Below are 25,348 nucleotides of genomic sequence, written 5' to 3'. Positions count from 1 at the left end.
CTAATGAAGATTGCAGCTAAACCCAGGCACAACGCTAGGAGGCGGCTTTAGCAGGTTGGGGGGCAGACCAGGCATCTCAGAAGGGAAGAATAATGGGAATTAAAACACTAAACAAGGCGACTTACCTCATCAGGTAGGATGGGACCTCAGTGGACACCGAGATGAGCCCCCAATCCGCACTGGATCTCCCTCCCTGGCAGACGACCATCCCGCCTCTGTCTGGGGAGGCCCCGAACCCCAGCCTTGCTGCCACCACCATGGTTCTGCCTCCAGACCGCGCTGTTGTCCAGGCAGCTGGTGGTCAAGGAGACCTTGCCCACGTTGGCCAGCAGGCTAGGGTTCCTCCCAGCCCACTCCCGTGTCAGCCGCACGCCTCCCTCTTCATTTCAGGGGTTCGGCTTGCCAGTTTCCCCACCGCCGGCTGGCCTGCCTGCCTTCAAAACTGTCCTGTTCCCGCTTTCCCACTGAAAGGCAAAGGCGGCATGTGAAATGGATGGGCGGAGTATTAAACAAGCACAGCTCAAAGACAAAAGGTTATTGGTTTTCTCAATCTTTTATTTCCCCCCATTTTTTACATGGATTGTTGTTAACTACAAGTTCGTTATGGCGGTGGGGGGACACGGCCAGATACAGCCAAACATCCACATTTCCTTTTCCTGCTGAACAGCCTGTACACACACTGTCAGCCAAAGCATCTTTTTTTAAAAAAAGAACATTCACCATTTCTCACGATGATGCTTAAATAACTCTCCTATCTAACCAGCATTCTTGCCTTCTGTGTTTATACAAAATGAAATGACCCAGAGACCACAGCTGACATTATGGGATGTTTTTTTCCCTGTTTTTTTTTTAATTGTTCTTTACAAACATCTAAAAACGACACCACAGCACGAAGTTTCTGTTGGTTTTGCGTACAGACAGAGCTAGGTTAGGGTTTGCGTCTTAGTTTTGATCAGAAGCCCAAACGAGGGAGGGAAACTCAACCCGGGGAGTGAGAATGGCTGGGAAGCAGCGGGGAGGGCGCGATTTCCTCAGGTGAGCTGCGCTCGGCGGGATGCGGGCTTGGTCCCCCCCCCGCAAGAAAACGTGCCTTTACGTGTGAGCGCCCTGCACCTGGGAGGCTCGGGTTTGGAAGAGGCCTTCGGAATGGAGGGGGAACCACTGCGGTGGCTGGCTGCAGGGGGTGGGGGGAACTGGGGCCGCCCGCCCGCCCGCCATCAGTTTGGAGGAGGGAGGCAGGCGGGGTTGGGGTGCAAGGGGGGGCTCCCTTTTGGGGATAAGATGGCGAGATGCACCAAACTCTCCAGGAGGATCATCTAACTAGTCGGCGTTTGAAACAAGGAACAGGAGCAAAGCTACGAAAGAAGACAGGCCTGGCTGAAGGAGCCGCCTCCCGCACGGGAGCATTACAGGCAACGCAAAGCCACGATCGAGCTGGTCCAAGATCATCTGCGCCTCTCCCCCGGCACCCACCCGGGCCGGGGTGGCGTTTTCTGCCTCTTTCGGCTGTTCGCAGCCAATGCAGGAAGACATTTGTGCTTGGCTTCCCCCACATGGCGCTTGGGTTACCCGAATCTGGTTTCCAGAGGAGGAGGGAATGCCCTTCCGCAGTGCTTCCGCATCGGCCAAGCAAGTTCCAGCTCCGGCTGCTTCCTTTTGTCTGGGGAATTAAGGAGCTGGGGGGGGTCTCTGCGTCCCCCCCTCGCTCCCCCGTTGGGCTGACTGGACTACAGCCAGAAGAAGCCGAGGGGTTACTGGATGAACAGGGAGGGAGGGGCGCCCTTTGAAAAGCACCGCCTCGAACACCAGGGAGGGCACGCGGGCAGCGAGGCGGAGCGCGCTGGAAATTAAAACGCCGCACTTATCAAAACTTTCCCCGAGAGATTTGTGCTATGGCGGGCCTCGTGCCCACCAGGCTCTAGGGGAAGAGAGGCGGTGCCACCGATCCAAGTGCCAGCAGAGCCCCGAATCAATCTGCTTGTGTGCTTGTACTAAGTTGATCCCTGCTGTCTAACTCTCATGGTTAGCTAGCGAGCTATGGCTGCTGGGAATTGTAGTCCCGCAGTCCTAGTTCACTGGACCAATCTGCCGACAAAACAGAATTCATATTCACATATTCACAGACTTGAGGAAACCATGATCTAGAAGCAGGAAAAGAGAACGCCAGAAACAAAATCCAAGATTTCATGTTAGGTTTGCTGATGCCTGGCTGGTAAAATGCCACCCGCCTCCCAAGGTTTTGCTGCCAATATGTTACCTAGACACACAGCTTAATTCGTGGACAGATGCACCAAAGGATCCCACTCAGGGGGCCCCGAGCTTTCCTTTACAAAGACATTCCCACATCCACCTGTCCTCCTGCGCCCGCAGCCCACAGCCCACAGCCAGACCAGTTCCTTGGTGCGACAGAGAATTCCAGATGAAACGGGGGATGCCCAGCTAAATGAAATTGCAGCTAAACTAATGCCAGCTGAACACCCCAAACCAGACACTAAGGCTTGAGTGTGTTTCTGCACAGAGACTATGGCAGGGTTGAGAAGCAACTGGCATTTTGCACTGACCTGAACAAACATCACACCCTGGCATGGACACACTCTTCTTTTAAAGGAGAATAGAGGAGATGGGCGTGGAGCCCATTACGCGTCTGCGATCTGTGGGCTGCTGGCAAGGTTGCACATTATTGCTTCTTCCTGCTGGGCAGTCTGGATGCCCAGCCTGGACTGGGATCCAGCCTTGAAGCGCAAAGGGTCGCTCCTCTGATACCTGATCTCCACCCCTGCATGGGACTGCATTGGCACAGGGAGGGAAGGAAGGCGTCGCCCCCCCACTTCGGCTTCTCCTGCCTCGCCACCTTCACGGGAGAAATGGACGCGAGGAGAACTCAGAGAGCAAGTGAGCTTGTGGCAGAGAATCCAAGAGAAGACAGGTTTCCCACTGAAATGGCACAAGACGACAGTCACAGTGTCTACAACGCTAAATCTCCCCCAGGCGGGGGCGGGGGCGGGGGCAGAAGAGTGCCGGGGGGCTCGCTTTCACTGCAGCACCTGCCCCCGGGTCTCCGGCAGCTTCAGAGCCAGGGAACTGCCCACGGCCAGGGCCGCCGAGGCGAGCAAAATGGGCACAGCTTTTGTGATGCCGACAAACGACGTGAAGATGCTGATGCCCAAAACCGCTGCCAGCTTGCAAAGAGCGTTGAGGAACCCGAAAGCGGTGGTCCTGGAAGCAGGGAGGGGGGAGCCAAGAGGAGACACCACGAGAGAAGGAGAAAGAAAGAGAAAGGAGAGGGAGAGGGAGAGGAAGCTGTTGTGGGTGCACAAGGCAGAGGCCTGGTTGGTCTCCTTCTGACCCAGGGCCCAGAGCGGGATCGCCATCCACTCACGTGCGAGACCCCAGGGCCGGCAGGGAGCCCCACCCTTTGCAGAAGCACAGAAAACGTCAGAAGAAGCAGGCACAGCCCCAGACAGGCTCAGGCGAGAAGTTAGAAGGGGCTCTGGGCAGCCACAGTGGCGGGAAGTGCCAGCGATCTCCCAAGGTCCAGTTTAAACCCCAAACCAGGAGGATAGCATAGCCTTGCTTGGGGATCCCAACTGGACTGGCATAGCCACTGTCCTGTCCAAATCCAGCCCTTGCAGTAGGCAACTGCCCCATATCATCGAGGGGGGAGATGCAGCTGCTGTCGGAGGGTGGGCGACACAGCCCTGCTGCTCCGCCCAGCAACCCAGCTCTGGGGCACGGCTCTCCCATGGAATGGCTCAGCCATCTGCCCTTCGCCTCCTCCGGCCACGCCAGAGGGGCATCCCCCTCTCTGGGCAGGCGCGATGAGCCACCTTTTCTCCTGCGCTGCTGCCGCCCCCCGCCCCCCGGCTGGCAGAGCATTTACCCCAAAGAACAAGCATCCGGGGACACGGAAGGAAGGAAGGAGAAGACGCCGCTGCAGCCTCAGAAGGCGGGCGTTTGCTTGTTGGACAAACGGAGCGGGCAATGAGTGGCTTTGGGTTGCCAGGGCCCCTCAGCCTCTTCACCCCCCGCCCCTGCCAGTGTACGTGACAACTGTACGAGCCCATCCTAAAGCACAAATCCGGGGGGCCTCACCTTCTGTCCGAGGGGTACAGCTCCACCGTGAGGACATCCAGGGCGTTCCACGATGCAATGCTGACCCCACCAAACAAGCACAGGAGGGCAATCATGGCTGACTCGCTGTTGCCGAAGGACAAAAAGAAGCAGCTGACACAGGACATGACGCTTGACCCGGCTTCATCGGCGGGAGAGAGGAAGGGTGGCGGAGCAGAGAAGGGGAAGACAAGACATTAGCTCACGATAGTCCGTTTCCACAGAAAACAGGCCAGGCTCAGACCCCCGGAGGGCCACTTTCGCCTCCCCTGCAGCCCTGGCCCAGACCGGGAACCCCCGTGGCCGATTTCAAAGCCTCCAGTCCGGTCAGAAGTGGGAAACCGCCGGGGCGTCTGACGTCCACATCTCAGAGGAATGCAGGCTGCAGCGCCGCTCCAGACGCTAAACCCAGCCTGCCAGGCTCCTGACCGGTCGGCCGCTCGGCAGACTGTCTGTCCCAGGGTTGGAGAGGCTGGCGAAGGCACCGCCGGCTCCGCTTCCCCCCCAGGGGACGAGCAGGGCCACGTGCTGAGGGAGAGGGCCCGGGCGCCCCCGGGAGACGAAGGCTGCAGCGGGCATTTGCCAAAAGGGAGGTCCCCTCACCCAGCATGCGAAGACGCCCGATCTTGTCCATCAGGAGCGCAGAGACGATGTTGCCCGGCAGCACCGCCAGGGTGCCCAGGAAGCTGACAAAGTAGATCATGTAAGCGTTGTTGTCGTCGCTGAAATCCAGCTGGCAGCCTTCTTTGTTGTGCAGGAAGGTGCTGTTGAGGATCCGGCTGTCAATGAACTTGTACTCGAAGAGGTCTGGGGGTGAGAGGCCCGGGGTTAGCCCCGCTCCCTACAGAAGCCAGACAGACCCCCCCGGGGGCCAGATCCTAAGTCCCCCGTCCGCTCAAGTCAGCCCTTGACCCACCGCGCGGTCCTCTCAGGAACTTGCATGATTACAGCTACGACTCCAAAGTTTAGGGGCCTCCCTAGAGCAAATGGCTCCCAGGACAAAAATTCTGAATGCAAGAGTCCATGTTGTTTTGGGCACACTTGGTACAAATAGCTCCCCCCACACTGGTGATCATGCACGCCTCTGTGTGTGTGTGTTAAATGCTGAGAATTGCTTCAGATCCTCCCTTCTCTCTGTCTTCAGTTGGTTTAGGCCCTTGAAGTCAGAAAAGCAGCTCCAAGGAGTGGTTTGAAAACAACAAATGCTTTGGTTTCGCAGGGGATCAAAGATGCTGCAGGAAGAGTCAGCTCGGCGGCAGAGAAGAGAAGAGCTTGACCTGCTCCACCCTCCTGTTCGGGGACGCTTCTGAAAGCCCACCTGAGACAGGATGGTCAGAAAGACCAGAACACATCCCCCCCAGCAGCCCACACCCAGATAAGCAGGGATGAACACCAGACAAACAGTCGAGCAGAAGACGATGCCCTAACTGAGGAACTACCAGGGAGCAAACCACACCGCCACCCACGCGGGCAGGGCGAGCTTCTGCACATAGACAGGGAGCAAGCCCCGCTCTCCCTCGCACTGAAGGTGTCACCTAGCCGGGTCATGAAACGTCTGCAAGCAAACCACCGAGCTCAGGGAGCACTGAGGGCTCCACACGATGGCTAAAATAAGGCTTCACTAAGGAGCCGCAACCAGAAGGAGCCGAGATAGCGGCCCCGGGAGCAGCTGTGCATCTGGCAACCCTGGACATTACCTGTGTTGTAGAAGACGGTGGCCAGAAATGTGCAGTTCTTGAAGAAAGTATTGCTTGACGTGATGTCCTCAAAGTAGCATTCTTCAAATAAAGAGTCAATAAAGGAAACAGACTTCATCTTGAGGCCAATGAACCTGTCAAAAGGGGGAGAGAGAGAGAGAGAGCACACAATCATTAGCGATGCTGCGGATTCACTAGCTAATTCATACATGCTGCTAAGCCCTAATCTGGTTTGCTTGTTTCTGATTCTGCATGACAGGTGTATATGCCTGCAGTGGGTGGCAGACCATGGTTGATAGCTTAGCATGCTATGGAAATGCTGCTAATTGTGTTTTACTGAACTGGTTTTAGAGAATTTGCAGCTTAGGATGTTGTAGTAGCCCAGCCCTTTTCTTGCCCCAAAAAAGAACCTGGGCAGCACAGAGGTGACTTCGTTCAAGGAAGCCACCCAGCCCTGATGCTGGACCACCAGCCTCATCTCTGCACCAACGGAGCCTGAACTGGCCCAGGTGGGGTGGGCTCCCTCACCACAGGGTGAGCCATCTGAAGCAGATGGGGGCTGACACCTACTTGTCATTGAAGTATTCCCCACGGCGATGGATCTGGTTCTCTAGGGTGAAGTTGAAGGTGATGTGTCGGAATGTCTCGTTGTTAAAGATCTTTGTGCGGGAGGCATATTCCACATTCTGGAGGTGCTTAATCATGTCCGGGAACCAGACAGTCAGGCCGTAGTAGCTACCAGGTGGCCGAAGGAGGCGGAGGAGAAAGGGGAGGAAACACCAGGAGTGTCAGGGTAGAAAAGAAAGAACCGAAGGAGGACCAACACTCGACTGGAGAGAAGGGATGGTTTTCTAGAACATCTTTCTTCCCAACTTGATGACATCCAGGGGTGTTGGGGAAACAACCTCCAGAATTCCTCACTGAGCAAGGACCTTGGTTTGGTAGTAAGGCCGTGGGTCCGAGCAGCCTCCCTAAGTCCAGCTGCCTGACCCTCAGCTCCGGTCAACTGAGCTACTGGCAGGACATTTTTTTCTTCCAAGTCCAGCTGAGAGAAATGCTGGCAGCAAAGACCCTCGGCCCCAACTACGGTGTCTCAGTTCTATGCGTGCACTGCTCATATTGTAGCTGGGTTGGAGGGATGCAGAGGTTTTATCTTTGTGCCTTAAAGATTTAACATTACTCTTTGCGTCCCTGCACATATTGGCGGCCTAGATTCTCGTTGCACGATGAATGGCTTGTCGATTCAATATTTCATTATAGGAGCAGCGGGCTATTCACTGCCAGTCAGCTCACAGATGGGCTTGTGATGGAAGAAGAGATAACTGAACGTTTTTATAAAGGCAAGGAGAGATGTGTGGCTGGGGAATTATCAGCCGAGTGCAGAGAGGTTTGTGCCTATCTTGTTTTTCAGAAAAGGGACACAGTTCAGATCCCTCCCAGGGGACTGTCCTGCAGGGGGCAGACCGAATCCCGTTTCCTTTAGCGCCAGGTCATCGGCCTGACTCTCGCCCGGCCCCTGCGGCCGGCATGGCTCACCTGAAGGACATGGTGAACCAGACAGCCATCATCATCAACGTGACTCGACGATACTCAGGAGCAAAGCACTGGTGAAAATTTGCCCAGACCTGTGGAAGGTGAGAAGACCGGCTTGAAGCTTCCCGGGGGTGGGACGCAGCAAGTGATGCAAGGAACTCGGTCGGCTTCTTTGGCTTTTGAGGGATCTTGAAGGATCCTGTACTGAAGGCCTTTTGGTGAAGGCCACGGCTGAACTGCAGCCCCCCCCGTGTGGCAAGGAACCACAGCTGGAAACCCCCCAGCTGGTTGGGTGCCTGGCACGACTCCCATGAATGGAACAAAAATCCAGCAGCCCCACAAACCCCTCCCCACCCACCCCCGACAACTGACCTGCTGAGAAAGGTTCAGGAAGCGGACCATCCAGCGCCGGTACCAGGTCCCTGTGTCCGACTGGATCTCCACCAATTCGTCCTCCTGTTTGATTGTCTTGATGTGGGTCACCTGCCAATGAAACGTGGCAAAGGGGCATCAGGCTCCCCATCCTGGCCCAGCCTGCTCCTTCAGACAGACTCCTGCTCTTTGAAAGAGCTCCTGCGGGCGGTTGGGAGCAAGAAAGCAGACCTCTTGTGCTGGAGGCACCGAGTTGGGAGTTTTGGAGCTACACAGACAAGCCAGTGCCAGGGCCTCAGGGAGGAGACGAGGATGTCCCCTCCCCAGAAGAGCAGCAGCTCTAAGACCCATCAGGCAAGATTCTTCAAAAGCAAGGGAGTAGATTATGCCCTTGGAGAAAGGGGACAGTTAGGAGGTCGTCGGAGCCCTCCCGCCTCCCCACCTAGGACTGCTGCTCTCTTGGCAGGGGAGGGCCCCTGCTCACACAGCAAAGAGACCGGATGGGGGGCCAGGTCCCGAGGAAGAGGAAGGGTTCCTACCGAGAAGACCCGTTCAGGGTGGCCTTTTGCCCTCATGTTGGTGTCGTGGACCTGCTTCAGAACCATCCAAGCCTCATCGTGCTTCCCATTCTAGAAAGACAAAAACACCAAGGGGTCCGGCGTTCTGCTGTCAGAGGGCCTGCCTCTCCCACCATCTGAGAGGAACGCCATCAAACCTCAGGGGGCTCAGCTCCCGGGTCTTTCCCGCGTCGGCTGCTGGAGGACAGGCAGCCGGTCACCCCCAGGCTTTGTGGAAGCACGCTGGAGACAGAGCGCCTGGCTGGCCGGGCTCTGGTCAAGGGCTCCCTCCCATCTAGCGGCTCTCTCAGCCCTTGGGGGCACCGCGTTCTTGTTACCTCCAGGAAGAAGCGAGGGCTCTCTGGCATGCTGGTGAGGGCGCCAATGGCAAAGACGGATGGGAAGGCGCAGACCAAGACAAAGACACGCCAGCTGTGGAACTGGTAGGCGGATCCCATTTGGAAGCTCCACCCTGTGAGTGACGGAGAAGAGGATTTTGCGGAAGGGAAACATAATCGGCTGTGCCCACGTGTCGCCTCCCCACCCCAGGCCTATAGTGGCTCTTCATCGGAGCCACACAAGCTCGCAGGTTAATATTAGGAGCAACGATGGCCAATCCTCTCACTCCTCCCAAGTTTCCAGGCCCCAAGACGGCAAAGGGAGCCTGGACCCCTCCAAACTGGGAGGAAGGGGCAAAGCCGAGTTGGGGGGCAGGGCTGCACAAACCGGAAGGACTAGTGGAGCAAAGTGCACAGGAAACGACAGGTTTCCATGGACCTAAAACTTCTCCCACTTCTCTGCTGCTGGCATGGGAGACCGGCAAGCAAAGGGCGGCGCTGGGGGGGGGGCTGGACTTGCCTCCAGGCAAGCAGGAAAAGCGCCCCCCCTTGGACTCCGCTGCAAGGGACACGGGGTGGAAGTCTCGGCTTTTGGCCTTCCCGATCCTTTGCCTCCAAGGACCGTGGGTGTCCTTGGACCAGCCTGCCCAGGAGGGACCCACTTCCTCGGTGACCGCACAGCCCCCATCTCCCCCCTTACCATAGTGGGGGATAATGGCCCAGGCCATGGCGGAGGCGTAGATGCCGCCAATCATCCAGAACATGCAGAGCCAGCTGAGGTGCTCGCCCCGTTTCTCCTGGGCCAGGAACTCCGAGTAGTAGGAGAAAACGATGGGGATTGACCCCCCGATGCTGGGAGCAGGGAGAGAGAGCTCTCAGAAGGAAAGGCAGGGAGGGCCGCACCACCCACTCAGCAAGCAGCAACTTGGGACCTGGCCAGCTCGGGGCACCCACATTTCTTTCCCTGAGCCCCTGCGCCAAGACCCCCTTGCCGAGAGGAAGCCAACCGGAGAGGGGAAAAGTGGTCCAGGGGGCTGGCAAGAGACCTTCGCGCCGCATCTGGGGCACCCTGCCAGCCCCCAGTCCCTCTTCCCAGAGATGGGTCCTTGCTGCCTTTGAGCGCATTGCTCTGTTTTGCCGGGGGAACTGGGGGATGCCTGAAAATGCCATTTCACCCCCCTAAAGGCTAGCCCTACCCTCAGGACGGGGAGGGAAAAAAGGCTGTGCTGAGGAGGAAAGCGCTCGGGGGCCTCCTTACCCCACGCCAGAGAGCAGTCGGCAGAAGAGGAAGGTGCCGTAGCCCTGCACGAAGGAGGAGAAGAAGGCAAAGACGCTGTTGACCGAGAGCGACATCAGCAGGCACTGCCTGCGCCCCAGCCGGTCTGCCAGGCCGCCCCACAGGAAGGCACCCACCATCATGCCCAGGTAGACAATCAGGCCTGGAGAGAGAGGAGCAGGAAGGGGGAGTTACAGCAGAACAAACTTCAGGGGGCAGGGGGGCGTGTCTGGCAATCCCCTCTTTACTCTTGGGAAAAGGTTTGGCAATCTGACCGGGCCTAACTCCCCCCCCCGAGGTCTCTGTTTGTGGGGGCTCGGATCAGCGCTGATCCTCAGCACCCTGCCTGTGACGCAAACTGTGCTCAGCCCAGGCTGGGCGGCCCCGAGGGCAGAAGGGGGCTCTCCTTCAGGTGCTGGTGGTCCTGCTCCGAACTCCCCAACATCGGGCCACTTATGCAGCCTGATGGACACCCCGGCTTGCTTAGCCTCCCCCTGCCCCGCCCCAGAAATAGGGAGGCCGGCATCTAAGAGCCAGAAGGGCTTCTGGTAGCCTCTGAGACGAGAGGCAGGCTGTGCGTCTTCCAGATGGCTCCGTCTCACCCACTGGGGGTGTGTGATCTGCTTGTTGCACCCCCGTGGAGAGACACCCTGCCCCCCATGGCTTCACGTGCACTTTTCCAGTGAGGAATCCGAGGGGCTGGCCTGGCTTTTTACAACTCTCGGGCACCTGGCCGAATGGCCCTCGTCTTCAAACACAGCGTTGGAGAGAGACCAGTAGCTACGAGAGACCCACCTCCGGCCTTAGGTCTGCGATGGGCTATTCTCCCGGGCATCCGCATCCCTGGATATGGCAACCGTCAAGGGGCAAGCGTTTGCTCCGAGACATGCACTGCTGTGTTCATTAGATAAATAAATGCGCACCCTACGCAGCTCACAATGTCCTTTGCTGACCTCTTAGACTACAGCTCCCATCATCTCTAGTGCTGGGAGAGTGCCAGGATTGGGGGAAGCTGGCCAATGCCTTTGAAAGGCAGCGGTATCAGTTGCTTATCTTATTAGGCCAACAGAAGAGAAAATGTGCCTGAAGCACCTTAAAGGCCCAAGCTAGAAGGAAGTGGAGCTTCACTGCCCCCCCGACCCTTTCCCGCCAGAAGTGGGGAGGAAGGCAAGTGGGCCGGCTTTGCCGCACTGCGGTGTTGCATGGAAATCCAGCCCTAAAATTGCCTCCTTTCTCTCACATGCCGGCCCCCGATTTCCCACCCCCACAAAAGACCTCCCCCTCCCAGCCACCGCTCTTTCTTTCAGGGGAGTTTAATTCTGCCTGAGCTCTCTCCCCCCGCCCCGCCCCCACCCAGTCTCCTTGCAGCACCATGAAGCAGCCGGGTGAGCTGGGGAGGGGGACCGGTCTCCCTGCACCGTGCTGCCAAGATGGAGGAGGGGGAGATGAGTCACCAGGCGCTGCGAAGCCCGGCTTCCCGAGCCTCCCGCACTGGGCTGAGCCAAGGATCTGCCTGGAAGCTGCTCCTCCAGCCGCCAAGGGGCTTCCGCTCCTTTCAGGAGATGCCGCCTGATAAAAGACCCCCACAGGTGTGACAACTTCCCTATCCCAGCTCAGGGAGGAACTGCCTGGGGGAGGCAGAGAGGAGAGTTGCTGTCTTTTGTGTTAAAAGGGACACACAAACACCTCTTTGAACAACAGGCTAATTCGACAGAGAGATGGCAGGAAGCTTATAATAGCAACCAAAGCAGAACGTGCGGGACAAAGCAGCCAATGGGAGCTCCGCCAGCCGGACAGGAGTGTAGCTGGTGGACCTCGATCTCCTTGATCAATGGCTGCTCGTTGAGAGCCTCCATTTCCTCTTCAAAGCTATCCTGTGGCCCTAATGGCATGGTTCAATAAAATTAAGAGATCCCTGCATCCAGAGAGCTAGCATTTCAGGGAAAAACAAAAACGATAACCCCTCCTCCCTGATATGCTAACTTTCTGTGTGCATGGAGTTTGTCTACTTACATCCAACGCAGAGCAGTTATACAATCCCAACTTACAGTCCAAAGTGGTGCTCTAATTTGCAAACACAACAGCTCTGTTTTACAGAATCTCAGCTCTGTCCCCATACACGTACACATTGAGTATCCTAACCTTTGCACAACCATCAACCACGCTCCCAGTCTGTCTGATCCCATCAATATCTTACTGGTGGCAAGAGAGCACCATTATAATCTGAAAGCTTGCTACAAATACTTTCTGCCCCCAGAAAATTAGCAGTGTCAACTCTACAATTCATTATAAATTAACTGGCATGACTTACTTCAGTGCTGCAAATTTCTTGTGTAAAATTATTACACCCCTTCCCTAAGCTACAAAGCCCATGCGAGTAGTCCTTAACTGGAAATCATTCCTTAGTTTAAATAGGGCTGGAAAATGGTGAAGGTATACATGTGGTGAAGATAAACTTTTTATCAGGTTTTAGGTTGGAATAAGCTGAGTTAAAAAAAAAGAAAAAGAAAAAACTATTTCCCATCTCAAGCTTAGGTGAACCGTACCCAGAAGGGCTAGGCTCGTCTCTTTCTCATAGTCCTCCGTGAACCTCTAGGACTCCAAGAGGTGATGGGAAGATTAACCTACCTCAGCTATTGTCTTCTAAAATAAAGAACTGGTGACTGCAACCCAAAACACATTATCAGGCCAGGCCACTTCCCATCTAGTCTGGTTCCAAGATTTCCCCTTCCAAGGACATGCCTTTGACGCTAGACAAGCTCAAGAGACAAAAGCGTTCAAGAAAGAGATACATGCATTCCCCACTAAATCCATCATCAAATCATTATCTTCTTGGGGACTTACCCAGCATGCCTTTATTGGAGTCCGACAAACACATGTCTTTCTCAGCGCTGGGGAGAACAAAGCCAACCACAAAAATTTCCACTCCGTCAGCCATGAGGGCCAGTCCAAGCACAAAGTAGAGCGTCCACTGGAATTTCCCATGTCCACACTCCTGTAGAATGAGCTCATACTGTTGAGAAAGCTCTTCCTTCTCCTTCTTCTTCTCTCCTTCCAGGTCATCAAAGTCTCTCAACTCACTCACTACCTCTGGGCTGGCAGTCAGTCGGTCTCCACCTTTCAGGGAATCATTCCGGGGAATGCCCTGGTATTCTCCCTCGTAAATCTCATCATCTTCATCATGGCCTTCAGTAGCATCGCTGGAAGCCCCTTCATCATCAACAGAGGGCTCCCCGTGGTAGTATCCATCTTGGGGCTGATATTCATCATCATCATCATCTTCCTCAAAGCGAGTGTAGGAGCGCTTAGTGTATTCATCTTGCATTCGGTCCACCCCCTTGCCAACCTTCTTGGCTGCATGCTTCTTCACCTCCTTCGCAATGTCTTTTGCACCACGGATGAAGGCAGTCCGGTCTCTAAAGCCTTCATCCATGGTTCTCACCTGACACACCAGCCCTTTGGGCCTTGAGATTAACAAAGAAGAAAGGTGCTCCCAGAATTAACCTGGGGAGAGTGCTATATTCAGCACCTGCACGGTGAACAGCTCCTTCTCTTGGCAAACCCTCCGCCTTCAAGCTGCCAGCAGGAAAGGACCAAGGTGGGCAGCAGTTCTAGATTGCTGACCCATCTGCCTAAGTCCTGGCTTGTGGGCTGACTGGAAGTGGCCCTGCAAAGGAAGGAAAGGGACGGGCTTGTTAAAGAGTTCTTTAACAAAAAGACACCAGGTCAAGCAGAAGCCCAGCTCAGATGACCGAATGGGCAAGGTGGGAACATGGATTCAGTGGAACAATAACAAAGAAACGGAGCGACTGAGGATGCAATCAGCCGATGGAAATCTAGGGATGGGGCCCCACTTCTGAGCTGGACATCCTAGTCCAGGCTATTGCCAGGAATGAAGACTGACTTGAGGGCACAAAAATAAGTAAGTAAATGAAAATGGGCAGCAATCCAAACGTTTGTTCAATGAAGGTCATACACAAGGAAATCAAGGTTGGAAAATTCTGCCCATAGGTGAGCTGTTTACACCACCACCACCCCTGCTCCCAAGTGAGCCCCATGTTTTTCCCCTTCCAATTCGAGATTACTTTGAGAGAAATTTGGTCCCTGCGACCACATGAAAGGAAACAAGGAACTCAAACTTATGTGGCCTTGGAATGTATCCTCATTGTCCAAGCTGCTGCCCTCTGGAAGCAGAGCCACCCTTCCACCCAGACGGCAGGCCATGCTGTCCGGGACTTCCTGCTCCAGCTGCCTTTGGAAGAGCAGGAGGAGGAAATGGATTTGGGTGGAAGAACACAAAAAGCAAACTTTGCCAAATGCTCTCTTCCCCTCTCCACATGATGCTCTTTTTAATGGTCGGCAGCAGAAATGAAGCTGGAAGCATAGGCGGGGGGCGGGGGGGACAGAATACAAAAGGCAGGTCATCAAGGCTTTCTGGTACTCTTCATCGGATTAGGCCTCTGGCAAGTCAAGCAAACAGCAGACCTCCTCCTCCTCCTAACGTGTGTGGCGTTCCCTCACGTACTTTTTCTCAGCTTCTTAAGTTTCCAGCCCTGATTTTTTTGGTTTGCCTTTGCATCTGTTTGTGATTGAAGAAAAAACCCTTTTTAATGCACATTTCCTTAACTTTACAGTTTTATAGGCGGTTCACGAAAACGTTTTCAGGCGATTTCCCCACTGAAACGCATTCTCCTTTGCACCCATTTCATGGTATTGCCACATCACTGCTTTTCAAACGGGAACACGGGACATCACTCACTCGGTGGCTTCAGGGAAATTTGGATCCCAGCTTGTGGGAGTCGAGAGGAGCTGCTCTCCCCTTGGCAAGGCACCCGAGAGGCCTCCCGGACACGGCACGAGCCAGCCAGGGGAGTCTGTTGGGTCTGTGGCTCAAATCTCCCCCCAGCACACGGGAGGGATGTGGAAGTTTCGCTCCCTTGCCAGACGGACTTTGCTTCCTCAGACGAGGAGAAATGCCTGGGGGAAAGAACGGACACAGCAGTGCAACTTGCCCTTCTGTGCCACGAGGCCCACAGCACGGCCAGTCTCCCACATCCTGGCACCCTCCAAGCGCGACGGACTACAACTCCCATTGCCGTCAGGTCGGACTGGGCTGGGGCCAGCAAGAAGGTCTGCCGGGGTTATGAAGCAATTAAACTATCCTGGAATATATATCCTGGAAGCTTTAAAGCCAAACTTAAGTCGAGGTCGAGGAGTCATAATAGGAGCATGCGGGATCACCTGTCACAGTCTCGCCGTGCCTTGAAGGCGGTCAAGGCGTGCTTGCAGCCTCGAGGAAACCCCCGACGAGCTGCCTTATCAGCGTACAAAAAGGAAGGGAAGTGTCTCTCTTCGTTTTCAAACGGATTTACCAGCCCGGGAATCTTGCAACAGCAGCCCGCGCTTTGGCTCCCTAAATGCCACCGATTTCCGCCCGTTTTTTTGGTTCCCTGAGTTTGACCGAAAGGGTCAGGAACAGAACCGGTCATTTGCATAGCTCCACCCCTCCATCTGAACAGCCCCGCCCAGGTGAGCAGATTTTTCCAAAATGGGGGAAGGGAAGAACCATTTCTTCCAGCGCTGTTTCAACCCGACCGACCCCCCTCCCGCTTCCAGTACCAAGCCCAGGGCTTATTTTACCGGCCAGCCCCATTCTGAGCGCGTGCAAAGCGCCGTTGCCTACCAGACGCAGGCCAGATTCCCGGGGCCTCTCCTAAGCCGAGAGGAACAGCTGCTCAGCCGTGCGCGGGGCTCTGGATCCATCTCCTCCTCCTCCTCGCAACCTGAAGCTCGCGCACAGCACAGCCCGCGGAGCCCGGGCAAGGTCACCTCCCGCCCCAGCATCTTCGCGGCCTCCTTCAAATGTTTGCCCCCAACGCCGGCCCAAACACTCGTGCCGTGCACGGAGCTCGGGTTATACCAACCTGGCAGGGAAGGAACCCCTCCCTGAAAATTAAGACCGAGAGCTTGGGAAGCGGCGCCCCGTGCTCCTCGCCAGCAGCCCCGCCAAAAGGCTCTCTCCCCGCTCACGCCGGTCAAACCGGGGCGGCTCGCCGCCAGCCCAGCAGCAGCCGCACTCAGGACCCAAGCTCCTTTTCCAGGGAGACTGCGAAGCCGGCAGGAGCGGAAGGGAGGCGAGGAGACCCCAAGCAATCCGGCGCGGCAGCTGCCTCGCTGGCGCGGGGGGTGGGGGAGAGACCATTCAACACACTAAATACGCAGAGGCGTTGGGCTACGGCTCCCATCATTCCGAACGGGGATCGCGCTGGCTGTGAGTGATGGGGAGTGTAGTCCAGTCTGACTAGGGCTGGGCTGCCTTCCTTTCGAGGGCAAGCAAGCCGTCAGCTGATCTGAGGGGATTTGGGGCTCCCAAGCCCACCGCCTCCTTTCCAGCGGCTTCCCCTTCGACGCCGTCCTTTGGGTGGGGGCCTCGAAGACCAGAGAGAGGCTTCTTTCATAACCATCATTCCCCTCCCCCGCGCGCGAGAGCCTATTTTTAATTTGCAGCACCGACGGAACCCACCAGTTCTGAGTGCGCTTTCCTGTTCCACAAAGACAACAGACTTCGTGAACATTGGACGGGGGGGGGGGGGGGGCTGATATTGCCACCCCAGCTTGCCACCCCCTCCCAATTACTCAGTCGCTCTAAAAAAAATCCCGGCTACAAGATGATGAGCGAAAAATTAAGAGCACCCAGCCCCCTTTCCTGGCTCAGCCCCCCAGGCCCCCAAGGTCATTTTCTCTCCCCCCACCCCCGCCCCCACCCCTTTCCTCTACCGTCGACCTGACGGGTTTCTTCCTCCGTGCAGCCCCGGCCGTGGAGGAGCACCGCATCAGGGATTCTCCCGCAAAGCTTCCACCAGCCTCAGGACGGAGGACTCCTGGCCGCCAAAGCGAGCCTCCGGGTGGAAGCGGCTGCAAGAGGCGGGAGAATCCGCACCCGGGCCCGAAGGCGGGCGGAGAAAGGCCAAGGTTTTCCAGGACAAAATGGCCACACGGAGGGGCAGCGGCGCCGGCATCCACCGTGGCCGGCCGGCACGCACCCAGCGCGGCTCTGGCTCACCTCGCTCCCGTGGTACCCGGCCCTCTCGCAGGCAGGCAGGCGGGCGGGCGGGCAGGCGCTCGCCCCCGCCGCCGCCGCCGCCGCCGCCGCACGCTGCCGCAACAGCCAGAGAGACGCAGGGGGGGAGCAGCGCCAGCGGAGGAGCCCGAGCGCTAAGGCTGCTGCGCCCCTCCAGTCACGGGAGAGTCCATTGTGGCACGGAGGGGACGGGGACGGGGGGCAGGCCGGCTGTCTCCGGGCTGGCAGCGAAACCCCACCAGCCTGCCCGGGAGGGCAAGCAGCCCGGCGGCGGCGCAGGGGCCGGAGCAGGAGCCGGAGCCGGAGCCGGAGCCAGAGCGGAGCTGGCTCCCCGGGGAGGCGGCTGCGCCGAAGACCCACTTTCCCCAGATCCCATTTTAACCCCTTTCGGCACAGCGCACGGAGAAAGGGGAAGGGCGAAAAGAGAAAAACCTTGCGGCTGGAAAGCTCCTGCCTGCCTCTCCAGCAGTAAGAGGAACGAAAAAGATATTACTTTTAAAAAGCCCTACCTGCGGTATTTTCCCTTTTTCTTGTGTTCCAGTCATGGCTTTCGAAAAAAGCAGCCACCGGGCGAACGCGGCCAGGAAGGAGGCCGGCCTGGGTCACACGGAGGGATCTCTCCCCGGTGGGAGGTGGCCACTGCCTTACAGCTGCTCTGCGGGCCACGGTCTTGGTCCTCTTTCCTTTACATCACATTACATCACCAGCTTCTAGCTGAAGAAAAATTCAGCCCCCCTCCCAATAAGCCAACGGCCCACTGATTTCTGGGCTGCGTAGCCAACCCAGCAGTGTTGAAGGGCTTCCCACCGGGCCTGGGAACTCTTCCCGCCGCCTTTCAGAGGCCGCTTCAGCCCCCTTTTCCTTTTCAGCAGCATGAGTGCCCAGAGCACCCCAGAGGGCCTTCTGCTGTAGAGGTGCCAGAGGGCAAGCGCCATAGGCACCTGGGCTCAGTGCAGAGCAGGTCACCGCTCCCATCTCAGGCCAGGAGCCTGACCAAGGGGCACCTTCAATGCTTGGCAGTGGTGCCAGGGGAGGGCCAAGGGCTGGCAACTGCTGGCCTTGGCTGGGGCCTCCTTAGATGTGAGGATCTTTTCTGGGAGAAAGACTGGCCGAATGGGCACAGAGCCCTGGCCAGACCTCCTCAGGTGGCAACGTTCCTGGAAAGAATGGCCTTAAATCTTCCAGTGGGGTCTTGCCATCTAGAAGTGAAGAGAGAAGTGGAGCTTCGTGGAATGGAGGTGTCCCAAACCTCCAGGGGGAGGCGGGGAGGGCTAAAGAAAACCGAGGTCGGAAGCTGTGATGAACGAGAATGCTGTCTGGCTTTAATTTCTTTGATTGCATTCCCAGACTGTGGCCAGAGGAAAGATGGCACTTAGTTTCTAGAGAGAGATTCTGGGATGCGAGCCAGCTAAGGCCTTGCCTTTTTTGTCTAGGGAGTGGACTGTGCCTCACCCTTCTCTCTCTTGGAGACTCCCCCACCCTCCCCCTTTACCTTCCAAGGCATCCCTGGCGTGGCCTAGACCAGGAAGAGTGTGACTGGCTGAGTTCCTACGTCATCTGCGGTCTGCGCCAAATGGACCGCTGTCCCAACCAGGGCCTTTCCATCGGACATCGAAGACTCAGGGTGCCACCGTCCTTCTCCCGCTCCCATCACTGCCCCACTCTCAGGAGCCTCCAGCGCGCCTCCCTGTAAGGAGCAGAGCTCACTTCGCTTTCCTCGTGTTCGAGAGCAAGCCTAATTTACACAAATAAAACACTGCGAGCTTGTTCAGGGTTGGTATTCCGAGCCCACCTGAAGAAGACCCAGAAGCTGCCACAGAGGGTGGCCACACTGAGGCTGCTGCCCAAAGCCAGCAACGAGCCGTGAGGCACGTGCAGTCCCAGCGAGCACACCGAACGCTGTTAAGAGCAGCCTCAACGTGCGCTGTGAGGTTTGTTCCTGAGCTGTGACCTCTAGTGGCAGCAGCGGTTTAAGATTTTGTGCTTGGAGCCGGTTTTCAATGAGATATGGCTTAGAGCAAAGAGGAATTTATGGGGTAGGAAAGATAGATCCCAGTCAGCATGTTATTAAATTTTGTGTACAGTACTTAGGAAGCCTTCTGCTGGTTACACTAAAGACAAAGCTTTATTACTGCAGTTCGTCAGGCTCTTTCAGTGCACTGCATTAAAACACTACGTGGCAACTGTTCCCTGTGGTTACGCTGAGCTTCAGACCGCCCCTGTGTCTTTCTGGCTGGAGAGCTTAAGGAAAAGAAGGCAAACTATTCTGAAAATTGCCTCCTGGGGAAGAACCTAAGCCCACTTCTCACTGTCACATCTTGGTCTTCTTGCTGCTTATGACCAACTTACAATCATCAATTTTCTCCCAAAATCAGGAATCTGGGAGCACCTTTTCCAGTGAATAAATGCTATTAAAAGGCATATACTTTTAACTTAAAAAAATCCTTTTTTGCCACCATACGTTAGCATGGCTCTCCTCCAACATTTCCCCAAAATCTTTCTTTCTTTCCTTTGTAAGAAAACTGGAGTTTTGGGATCCTGGAAAAATAGAACGCTTCCCAGTCTCGCTCCCCAAGACACAATGATCAGGCCTTAAAAGATGTGCTGCGTACTTTACGTGCCTTGGAAAGGGATGAGCAAAGGCAGTATGAAGAGGCAGCTTTAAGTCTGAACACAGCACTCTTGGGCTGTCAAGAAAGGTGCTGAATTTTCCTTAACAAGATTTTTTTTAACATTTAAAATGTGGGCTTAATTATCAGTTCTTCACCTGTGATCACACTGAATATGTGAAAACTGGGAAGCTTACAAATAAACATCACAGATCATACCCCACCCTTTCTAAGATATCGGAACCCATCACTATCTTTCTGCCCCCCAAAAAACTAGCACACCACTTCTATCCCGTTCTTACTCCAAGGAATTCATAGAGGAAAGGTTAGTCTTCTAGTGCCTTGTCAACTAGGTCAATAACGAAGAGCTATTTTTGTATCAACAGCTTCATATCTCATTGTGGGGGAGAAGTTCAAACATGAGTTTTGCATGGTTAAATTTCTCTCAGCCTAGAAATTAAGACTCGATCAGGCTTTGGAGAAACTCCAGCTGCTTCACACGTGAGATCCCTTTCAATATGCGGATCTTTTTCATTCTCAGTGTTCTGCTCCTTTTTCCTTGCAGTGGAACAAGGATAATAAAACAGAGATGTTTGCCTGTCTCGCCACTCTACACAGTGAACCATGGCACACAGCTTTCAAGATCCAGTTACACAAATTTCTTTTTGCGTGGGTTCCCTTCCCCCAACTCAGCAGCCATAAAGAGGACAACCTACACACCCTGAAGCAAACTAACACCGTGTTTAACCACTGTGTGAACTCTTAGGATAAAATATAGTAAGATGCACAGCATGGCAGGCTGTTATCTGGGAATGCACACTGAGGTAATGCCAGGTACAGACAGGAAGGGCATCAGTGATAAGCCAGTTTCTCACACATCTCATTTTGTGCGTGGTTATAAAAGCTGTACAGACCAGCCCCTTGGCATGGACACGCCATGGCAGAACACAGCATATGTACCTATCGTCCGTCACAGGGAGCATTGTGTTACTACTAAAGGTAATGTATTTACCTTAATAAAGCTTGTGAAGATCACACTTTCAGCTCCTCCTCCTTGGAAATCTCTTGTGGATACTGCCCCGGAGGGCATTTGCATTTGGGCATCAAACAACCCCTCCTCTCCCACGTTCAACACTCAATAGGCTAATAGTAGCAAAGTAATCCGATACCTAGGAGTGGTCTGACACTTGGAAAGGTTGACGTGCCCTAATAAATGGGTGTTCGTTTAAGATATCATAAGATGTTTAGTGACTTTCCCTGTCACACCCCAATACTGCTGCCTCCCCGCTGGAGGAAGCCGATTCCCTCGCCACTCTGTGAGGACCCGGAGGGTGACAGAACGACCAGTTAGAGAAAGCCATTACAGAATATTTCCAAAGAGGACCTTCCTCATCTTTTATTTCAAAACTGCAGTTTATCAGTTGTATTTCACAAACAGGATCATTAAAAAAAGGGAAAAATGAAAAACCCGCTCTTCTTCAAGGGAACACGGCTAATAAAAATGATCTGGATGAACAAACCCTCAATGCTGCCAAACAGAGGGCCGTGTTTTTCACTCAAGAGGACAGAGATGCCGCTTGCTGGAATGTTTGTCCGAGAAGAAACAGAAAAGGGGAGACCCAGAGGAGAAGGGTGCTTTTTCAGGCTGGGTGGTGACTTACTGTGGCCTAGGGAGGGAGGGGCCCCCGCATGGGCCCCCGCGGAGGCACCATGGGCCTTTGGGCAGGACGAGGTGGGAGAGGGATGCGCTGGTAGCTGTAGGGAGGGGGCCGAGGGGGGCCATTGTATCCATGGGGTGGCATCAAGGGAGGCGGCCCACGCATCCCATGAGGTGGCATGGGACCTGGATGACCTGGGGAAATAAAACACATGGACATTAGACAGCACCCAGAAGATGCCCCAAGACTGCATAAATCTGCTTCAGGGACAAAGGGAGTCAGAGCTATTGCACCGTTGGAGGGAATTTGATAAAAACTGCTTGGATTTTGTTTCTTTGGTTTAAAGCCACTTTGAAGGAAGTTAATACCCCTGAAGAAGATAGGACTGGCTGCTCCCTCCACACCCCCGGGCTTTTTGGCACTGAACCAGGAGAGCAGAGAAAGAGCACATCCCACACTCTGGCTTCCACTTACCCATTGGTGATCCAAAGTGAGGTCCCCTGGGTGGCATGCCCATAGGGGGTGGGCCAGGATGGGGCATGCCTGGGGGCGGGCGGGGTGGCGGCTGCCCCCCTGCTCCTGGGGGTCCAGGGTGATGTGGGCCCATCCCGGGCATTCCATGATGGACCTGCATTTGTGGCATTCCTGGGAAGGCAACCAAAGGCAGGGATTTCTTATGCATGCATTCACAGAGTTCTAAAGAAAGACTGGCAGTTTGCGTTAGGAAGACCTCACTCACATCCTGTACAGCTGGCTTACAGGGGTCACTGGTGGATCCCACTATTCCCAACACAGCTGCCTCTGCTACTCCTTTTCCATAAGTTCCTCCCAGCCTCCTTCTCTCCTTTATTTGTGGCAACTGAGGACAAACTTCCCTGCAGCCTTCTGCACAGTGACAAAGGTGGAGCTGGTCCTCCGGTGAGAAGGAAGGAGGTGCCCAAATCACAGAACATACCTGGATGCATCCCACCAGGAGGGAAAGGATGTGGGTGGGGAGGGTGCGCCCCCCCTGGCGCTCCAGTGGAAGGAGGTCCTGGGGCACCAGCCCCTGGTGGCATGGGTGGAGGTGGCATGGCTGGAGGCAATCCTGGCGGCAAAGCTCCTGGAGGGGGCACTGGCGGAGGGAATGATCCAGGTGGAGGGATGCCTAAAATGATAATCACACGAGACCTTGGAATATTGGAAAAAGCACCCAACAACCTGCTGGTTGCTGAGCCGCTTGCCAAAGCTTCCGGACATTAAGAACTCAAGCCCTGAGAAGAAATGAGCCTTGGAAGGCAAGGGGCAGAAAGAGACCAGAACTGAGAAGCTACCCCAGCCCCAGCACTGGTGTACCTGGAGGAGTAACCCCTGGTCCCAAGGTGGTAACCACTGGGGTGGGCACTGAGGGTGGGGGTGGAGCGTCTGCAAACAGCTGATGTGGCCGGTCGGCCTGGGAGAGGGGGTTCTGTGCAGCCAGGAGGCGCTCAGCAGCTGAGCCGTGCCTTTCGCCCTTAGAATCCTTCTTGAAGGCGTAGGAGACGGTGATGGGGCGGTTGCACAGATACTGTCCATTCATGGCCTCAATGGCAGCGTCTGAGGCGTCGAAGCTGGCAAAGTTGATGAAAGCGTAGCCCTTGGAGTTGCCCGTGTCAGGGTCACGCATGATCTTGGGAGTCTGCAGGATGACCCCAAAGGCGCTGAACGTGTCGTACAGCAGCTTCTCATCAATCTCCGGATCCAGGTTGCCAATGAAGATGTTGGCGCCCACATCCAGGTTCTTGTTGTGGGCCGAGGCCTTGTTGACCCGGATCGGCTTCCCGTAGAGCTTGATCATGTTCATGATCTTGATGGCGTAGTCAGCATCCTCCTCGCTGAGAAATTCCACAAACCCATAGCCTGAAAGGACACAACCCGAGAGCGGCTTGTGTTGGGTGCCAGGCGGGCAATGCCATCGCAGAGATCTCGCGATGGGCGCTAGTCCCCTAAATTAACCAGGGGACGGGCAAGCCTTCGCCCCAGCAGCTCTGCGGCAAGCCAAGCCGAGGGCGAGCCCCCCAAGGGCAGCCGGGCGCCCGAGGCGGAGCAGGGAGACGCACCCGCGGCCCCCTTACCTTGGTGCTGGCCGGTGACCCTGTCTTTGGGCATGTGGGTGTTGACGACGGGGCCCGCCTGGAGGAAGAGCTCCCACAGGAGCGGCTCGCTGACCTTCTCGTCCAGGCCGCCCACGTAGACGGTGGCATCTGGGGGCGAGAGGGGTCAGGCTGGCAGCAGCGCCCGCAGCGCTCTGGACGGCCGCGAGCCGGGCCTCAACACGGCCCCGCCGCCGCCCGTCCCCCGCGCCCGCCGGGGGGCACCCTTCTCGGCGCCGCAGGCTCGGGAGGACGGGAGCTGCGCCCCCGGCAGGCGGCCTGCCCGTGCCTGTGGAGCGGCCGTACCCCGCGACGCTGGCCCCAGCGCCGTTACCTTGGTTCCGCTCCGAGATGGGCCCCGCCGCCATCTCGATCCAGGTACTCCCCGCTTCTCACTCGCACTTCCGCTCCCGGCCGGAAACTACGTGAGAGGGCGCCGCGTGCCTGTCCCGGCCATGTTGCTCCCGGGCGGAGGCTCGGACGCCTCGCCGTTGAAAGCAGCCTCCCTTTGAGGGCTACCGGGGAACTCACGCGCACAATCATCCCCTCGCGGAAGCCAGTCTTCCGGTTTTAAAAAAAATAATTATGAAGCGCCCGGTACTATATCACAACAACGCATCGGTATCTGTGCGTCACTTCGGCTGCAATAACGTGACATGAAACCAGCACTTCCGGGGCTCACCCTCGTGGAACACGCTACTTCCGGAAAGAAGATGGAAACCGCGCTTGTCCAATCAGAGCGAAGCTCTCCCAAACCCCTCCGTTTCTCCCTCTCCCGCTTCTTTTCTTTCGCCGCGCAGGCGCAGGAGTGTCTCACGCGAGAGGCTTTGTTTGTTCTTTCGCGCGCCAATTTCTGAGGCGAAAATTGTTGCCCTTTTAAAGAAGGCAGAAATGGAGGAAAAACCTGAGTAACCCGAAGTTCTGGGGGCGCCTCCGCCCCGCGTAGAAGGGCAACTCTTGGCGCTCCGTCGCGCAGCAGAGCTCCTTCTGGCCAGGCCGTCAGCCCGTCGTGTTTGGGCTTCGTGAGGCGGTCGAGGCCCGGGAAGAGCAGGAATCCAGCTTCCTGCTATCGACTGGGAATGATGGGCCCTGTGGTTTCACTGCCGTCGTCCCAACCTCCTTGGGATCTCCAGGCAGGGAAGAAAGTAGGGCTGAGGCTCCCTCCGCCGGCCTGGGCGCCGCTGCCCTAGTGCAAAATAATTGCTTTCCACACGTTGGGGCCTGGGTAGAGCAGGAGGTGCTTCTGAACATGTGCAGAGTGCTGCTCTCTAAAGGCACAATCGCAAGCGGGCACCCCCGACCCACCGGCCCAGGGTAATGGAGAACTCGGGGAATGGGTCGCGCAAAGCGGCCATCAAAGCCCTGCAGGTGGCCTGGCTGAGCAAAGGGAAGAAAAGCAGGCGGCTGCAAGAGGCCTGGGGGCGATTTGGGGGCCCCTTGCCCAGAGGCAGCAGGTTCTCTGGAGGATGCCGGGACAGACTTTTAATAGAGTGTTAAACTGAAACCTTGATGCAGACCTGTTGGGGAGGGACAGGTTGCTCACGTGCTTCGTGCTAAATTGGCACAGGAGTTTATTAGACCCCAAGTGGTCCTGTGGGAGGCCCCTAATATGGGTAGTTAGCCTTTACTTTTTTTTTCCAGCTATCACATTTATGTGCTTGTACAGTACCAGTTGGCCAAGGAGAAGCCACTGGCAGAGACAAAATGAAGGATCTGCAATTGCTGCATAACAAGAGCTCTAAAACCTGGCTAAGAAAGGGAATTTCAGCTGCCAAATCATGATTTGGCCTAAGGTGGGTGAAATCAGCATTGCCCTTTCTTTTTGGTCTCTTTGTGAAGAAAGAGAAAGTAAATAGTAGAAGGTGTATATAGCACATACACAAAATAGATGCAGAGAGCACAAAATTAAGGCGTGAATCCTGTACACCCTGGATTGCAGTTTGACATATAGAGAGGAGAATTTGCATAAAGGTCTATTGCAGTTGTGGCAAGCCAGCCTGTCTGTG

The 25,348-nt window shown here is 55.8% G+C and overlaps 2 protein-coding genes across 4 annotated transcripts; both read right to left on the bottom strand.

The window, feature by feature from the left end:
• Positions 1 to 827: 827 nt before the first annotated feature.
• On the bottom strand, positions 828 to 17,254 carry SV2A (synaptic vesicle glycoprotein 2A). Of its 3 annotated transcripts, none has more exons than XM_088137027.1 (13): positions 16,947 to 17,254; positions 12,728 to 13,550; positions 9,866 to 10,046; positions 9,308 to 9,459; positions 8,608 to 8,741; positions 8,252 to 8,341; positions 7,713 to 7,823; positions 7,344 to 7,432; positions 6,378 to 6,542; positions 5,808 to 5,941; positions 4,714 to 4,917; positions 4,093 to 4,252; positions 828 to 2,934 (listed from the first exon to the last, which is right to left on the bottom strand). In XM_088137027.1, exons 2-13 carry the CDS (start codon positions 13,314 to 13,316, stop codon positions 2,637 to 2,639), a joined length of 2,307 nt encoding a protein of 768 aa, XP_087993153.1. In that variant the 5' UTR covers positions 13,317 to 13,550; positions 16,947 to 17,254; the 3' UTR covers positions 828 to 2,636. The 3 variants fall into 3 exon arrangements, with proteins under 3 accessions (XP_087993153.1, XP_087993154.1, XP_087993155.1); XM_088137028.1 differs by having other exon boundaries at positions 828 to 2,851; positions 16,947 to 17,253; XM_088137029.1 differs by having other exon boundaries at positions 2,792 to 3,216; positions 16,947 to 17,253.
• A 3,684-nt stretch (positions 17,255 to 20,938) lies between these two features.
• On the bottom strand, positions 20,939 to 24,006 carry SF3B4 (splicing factor 3b subunit 4). The gene is made up of 6 exons (XM_088137030.1): positions 23,677 to 24,006; positions 23,325 to 23,453; positions 22,567 to 23,109; positions 22,187 to 22,378; positions 21,706 to 21,876; positions 20,939 to 21,425 (listed from the first exon to the last, which is right to left on the bottom strand). Exons 1-6 carry the CDS (start codon positions 23,708 to 23,710, stop codon positions 21,241 to 21,243), a joined length of 1,254 nt encoding a protein of 417 aa, XP_087993156.1. The 5' UTR covers positions 23,711 to 24,006; the 3' UTR covers positions 20,939 to 21,240.
• Positions 24,007 to 25,348: the final 1,342 nt, after the last annotated feature.

Source organism: Python bivittatus, unplaced genomic scaffold (genome assembly GCF_059951505.1).
Source record: "Python bivittatus isolate LINGU-HERP-01145 unplaced genomic scaffold, Pbiv_v1 ctg000180_np1212, whole genome shotgun sequence".
In the NCBI taxonomy this organism is placed as follows: Eukaryota; Metazoa; Chordata; class Lepidosauria; order Squamata; family Pythonidae; genus Python; species Python bivittatus.
Note: the sequence above shows the minus strand (reverse complement) of the source record. Positions and strands in the feature narration are given on the sequence as shown.

Coding starts and splice junctions, on each gene's coding strand:
- SV2A (XM_088137027.1), bottom strand. CDS start 13,316: ATGGATGAAGGCTTTAGAGACCGGACTGCCTTCATCCGTGGTGCAAAA. Junction 7,824..8,251: donor ACCCTGAACGGGTCTTCTCG/GTAGGAACCCTT, acceptor TTTCATTGGCAG/GTGACCCACATCAAGACAAT. Junction 5,942..6,377: donor GGGGAATACTTCAATGACAA/GTAGGTGTCAGC, acceptor CCCTTTTGACAG/GTTCATTGGCCTCAAGATGA.
- SF3B4 (XM_088137030.1), bottom strand. CDS start 23,710: ATGGCGGCGGGGCCCATCTCGGAGCGGAACCAAG. Junction 23,110..23,324: donor GGTCACCGGCCAGCACCAAG/GTAAGGGGGCCG, acceptor GTGTCCTTTCAG/GCTATGGGTTTGTGGAATTT. Junction 21,877..22,186: donor TCCTGGTGGGATGCATCCAG/GTATGTTCTGTG, acceptor TTGCCTTCCCAG/GAATGCCACAAATGCAGGTC.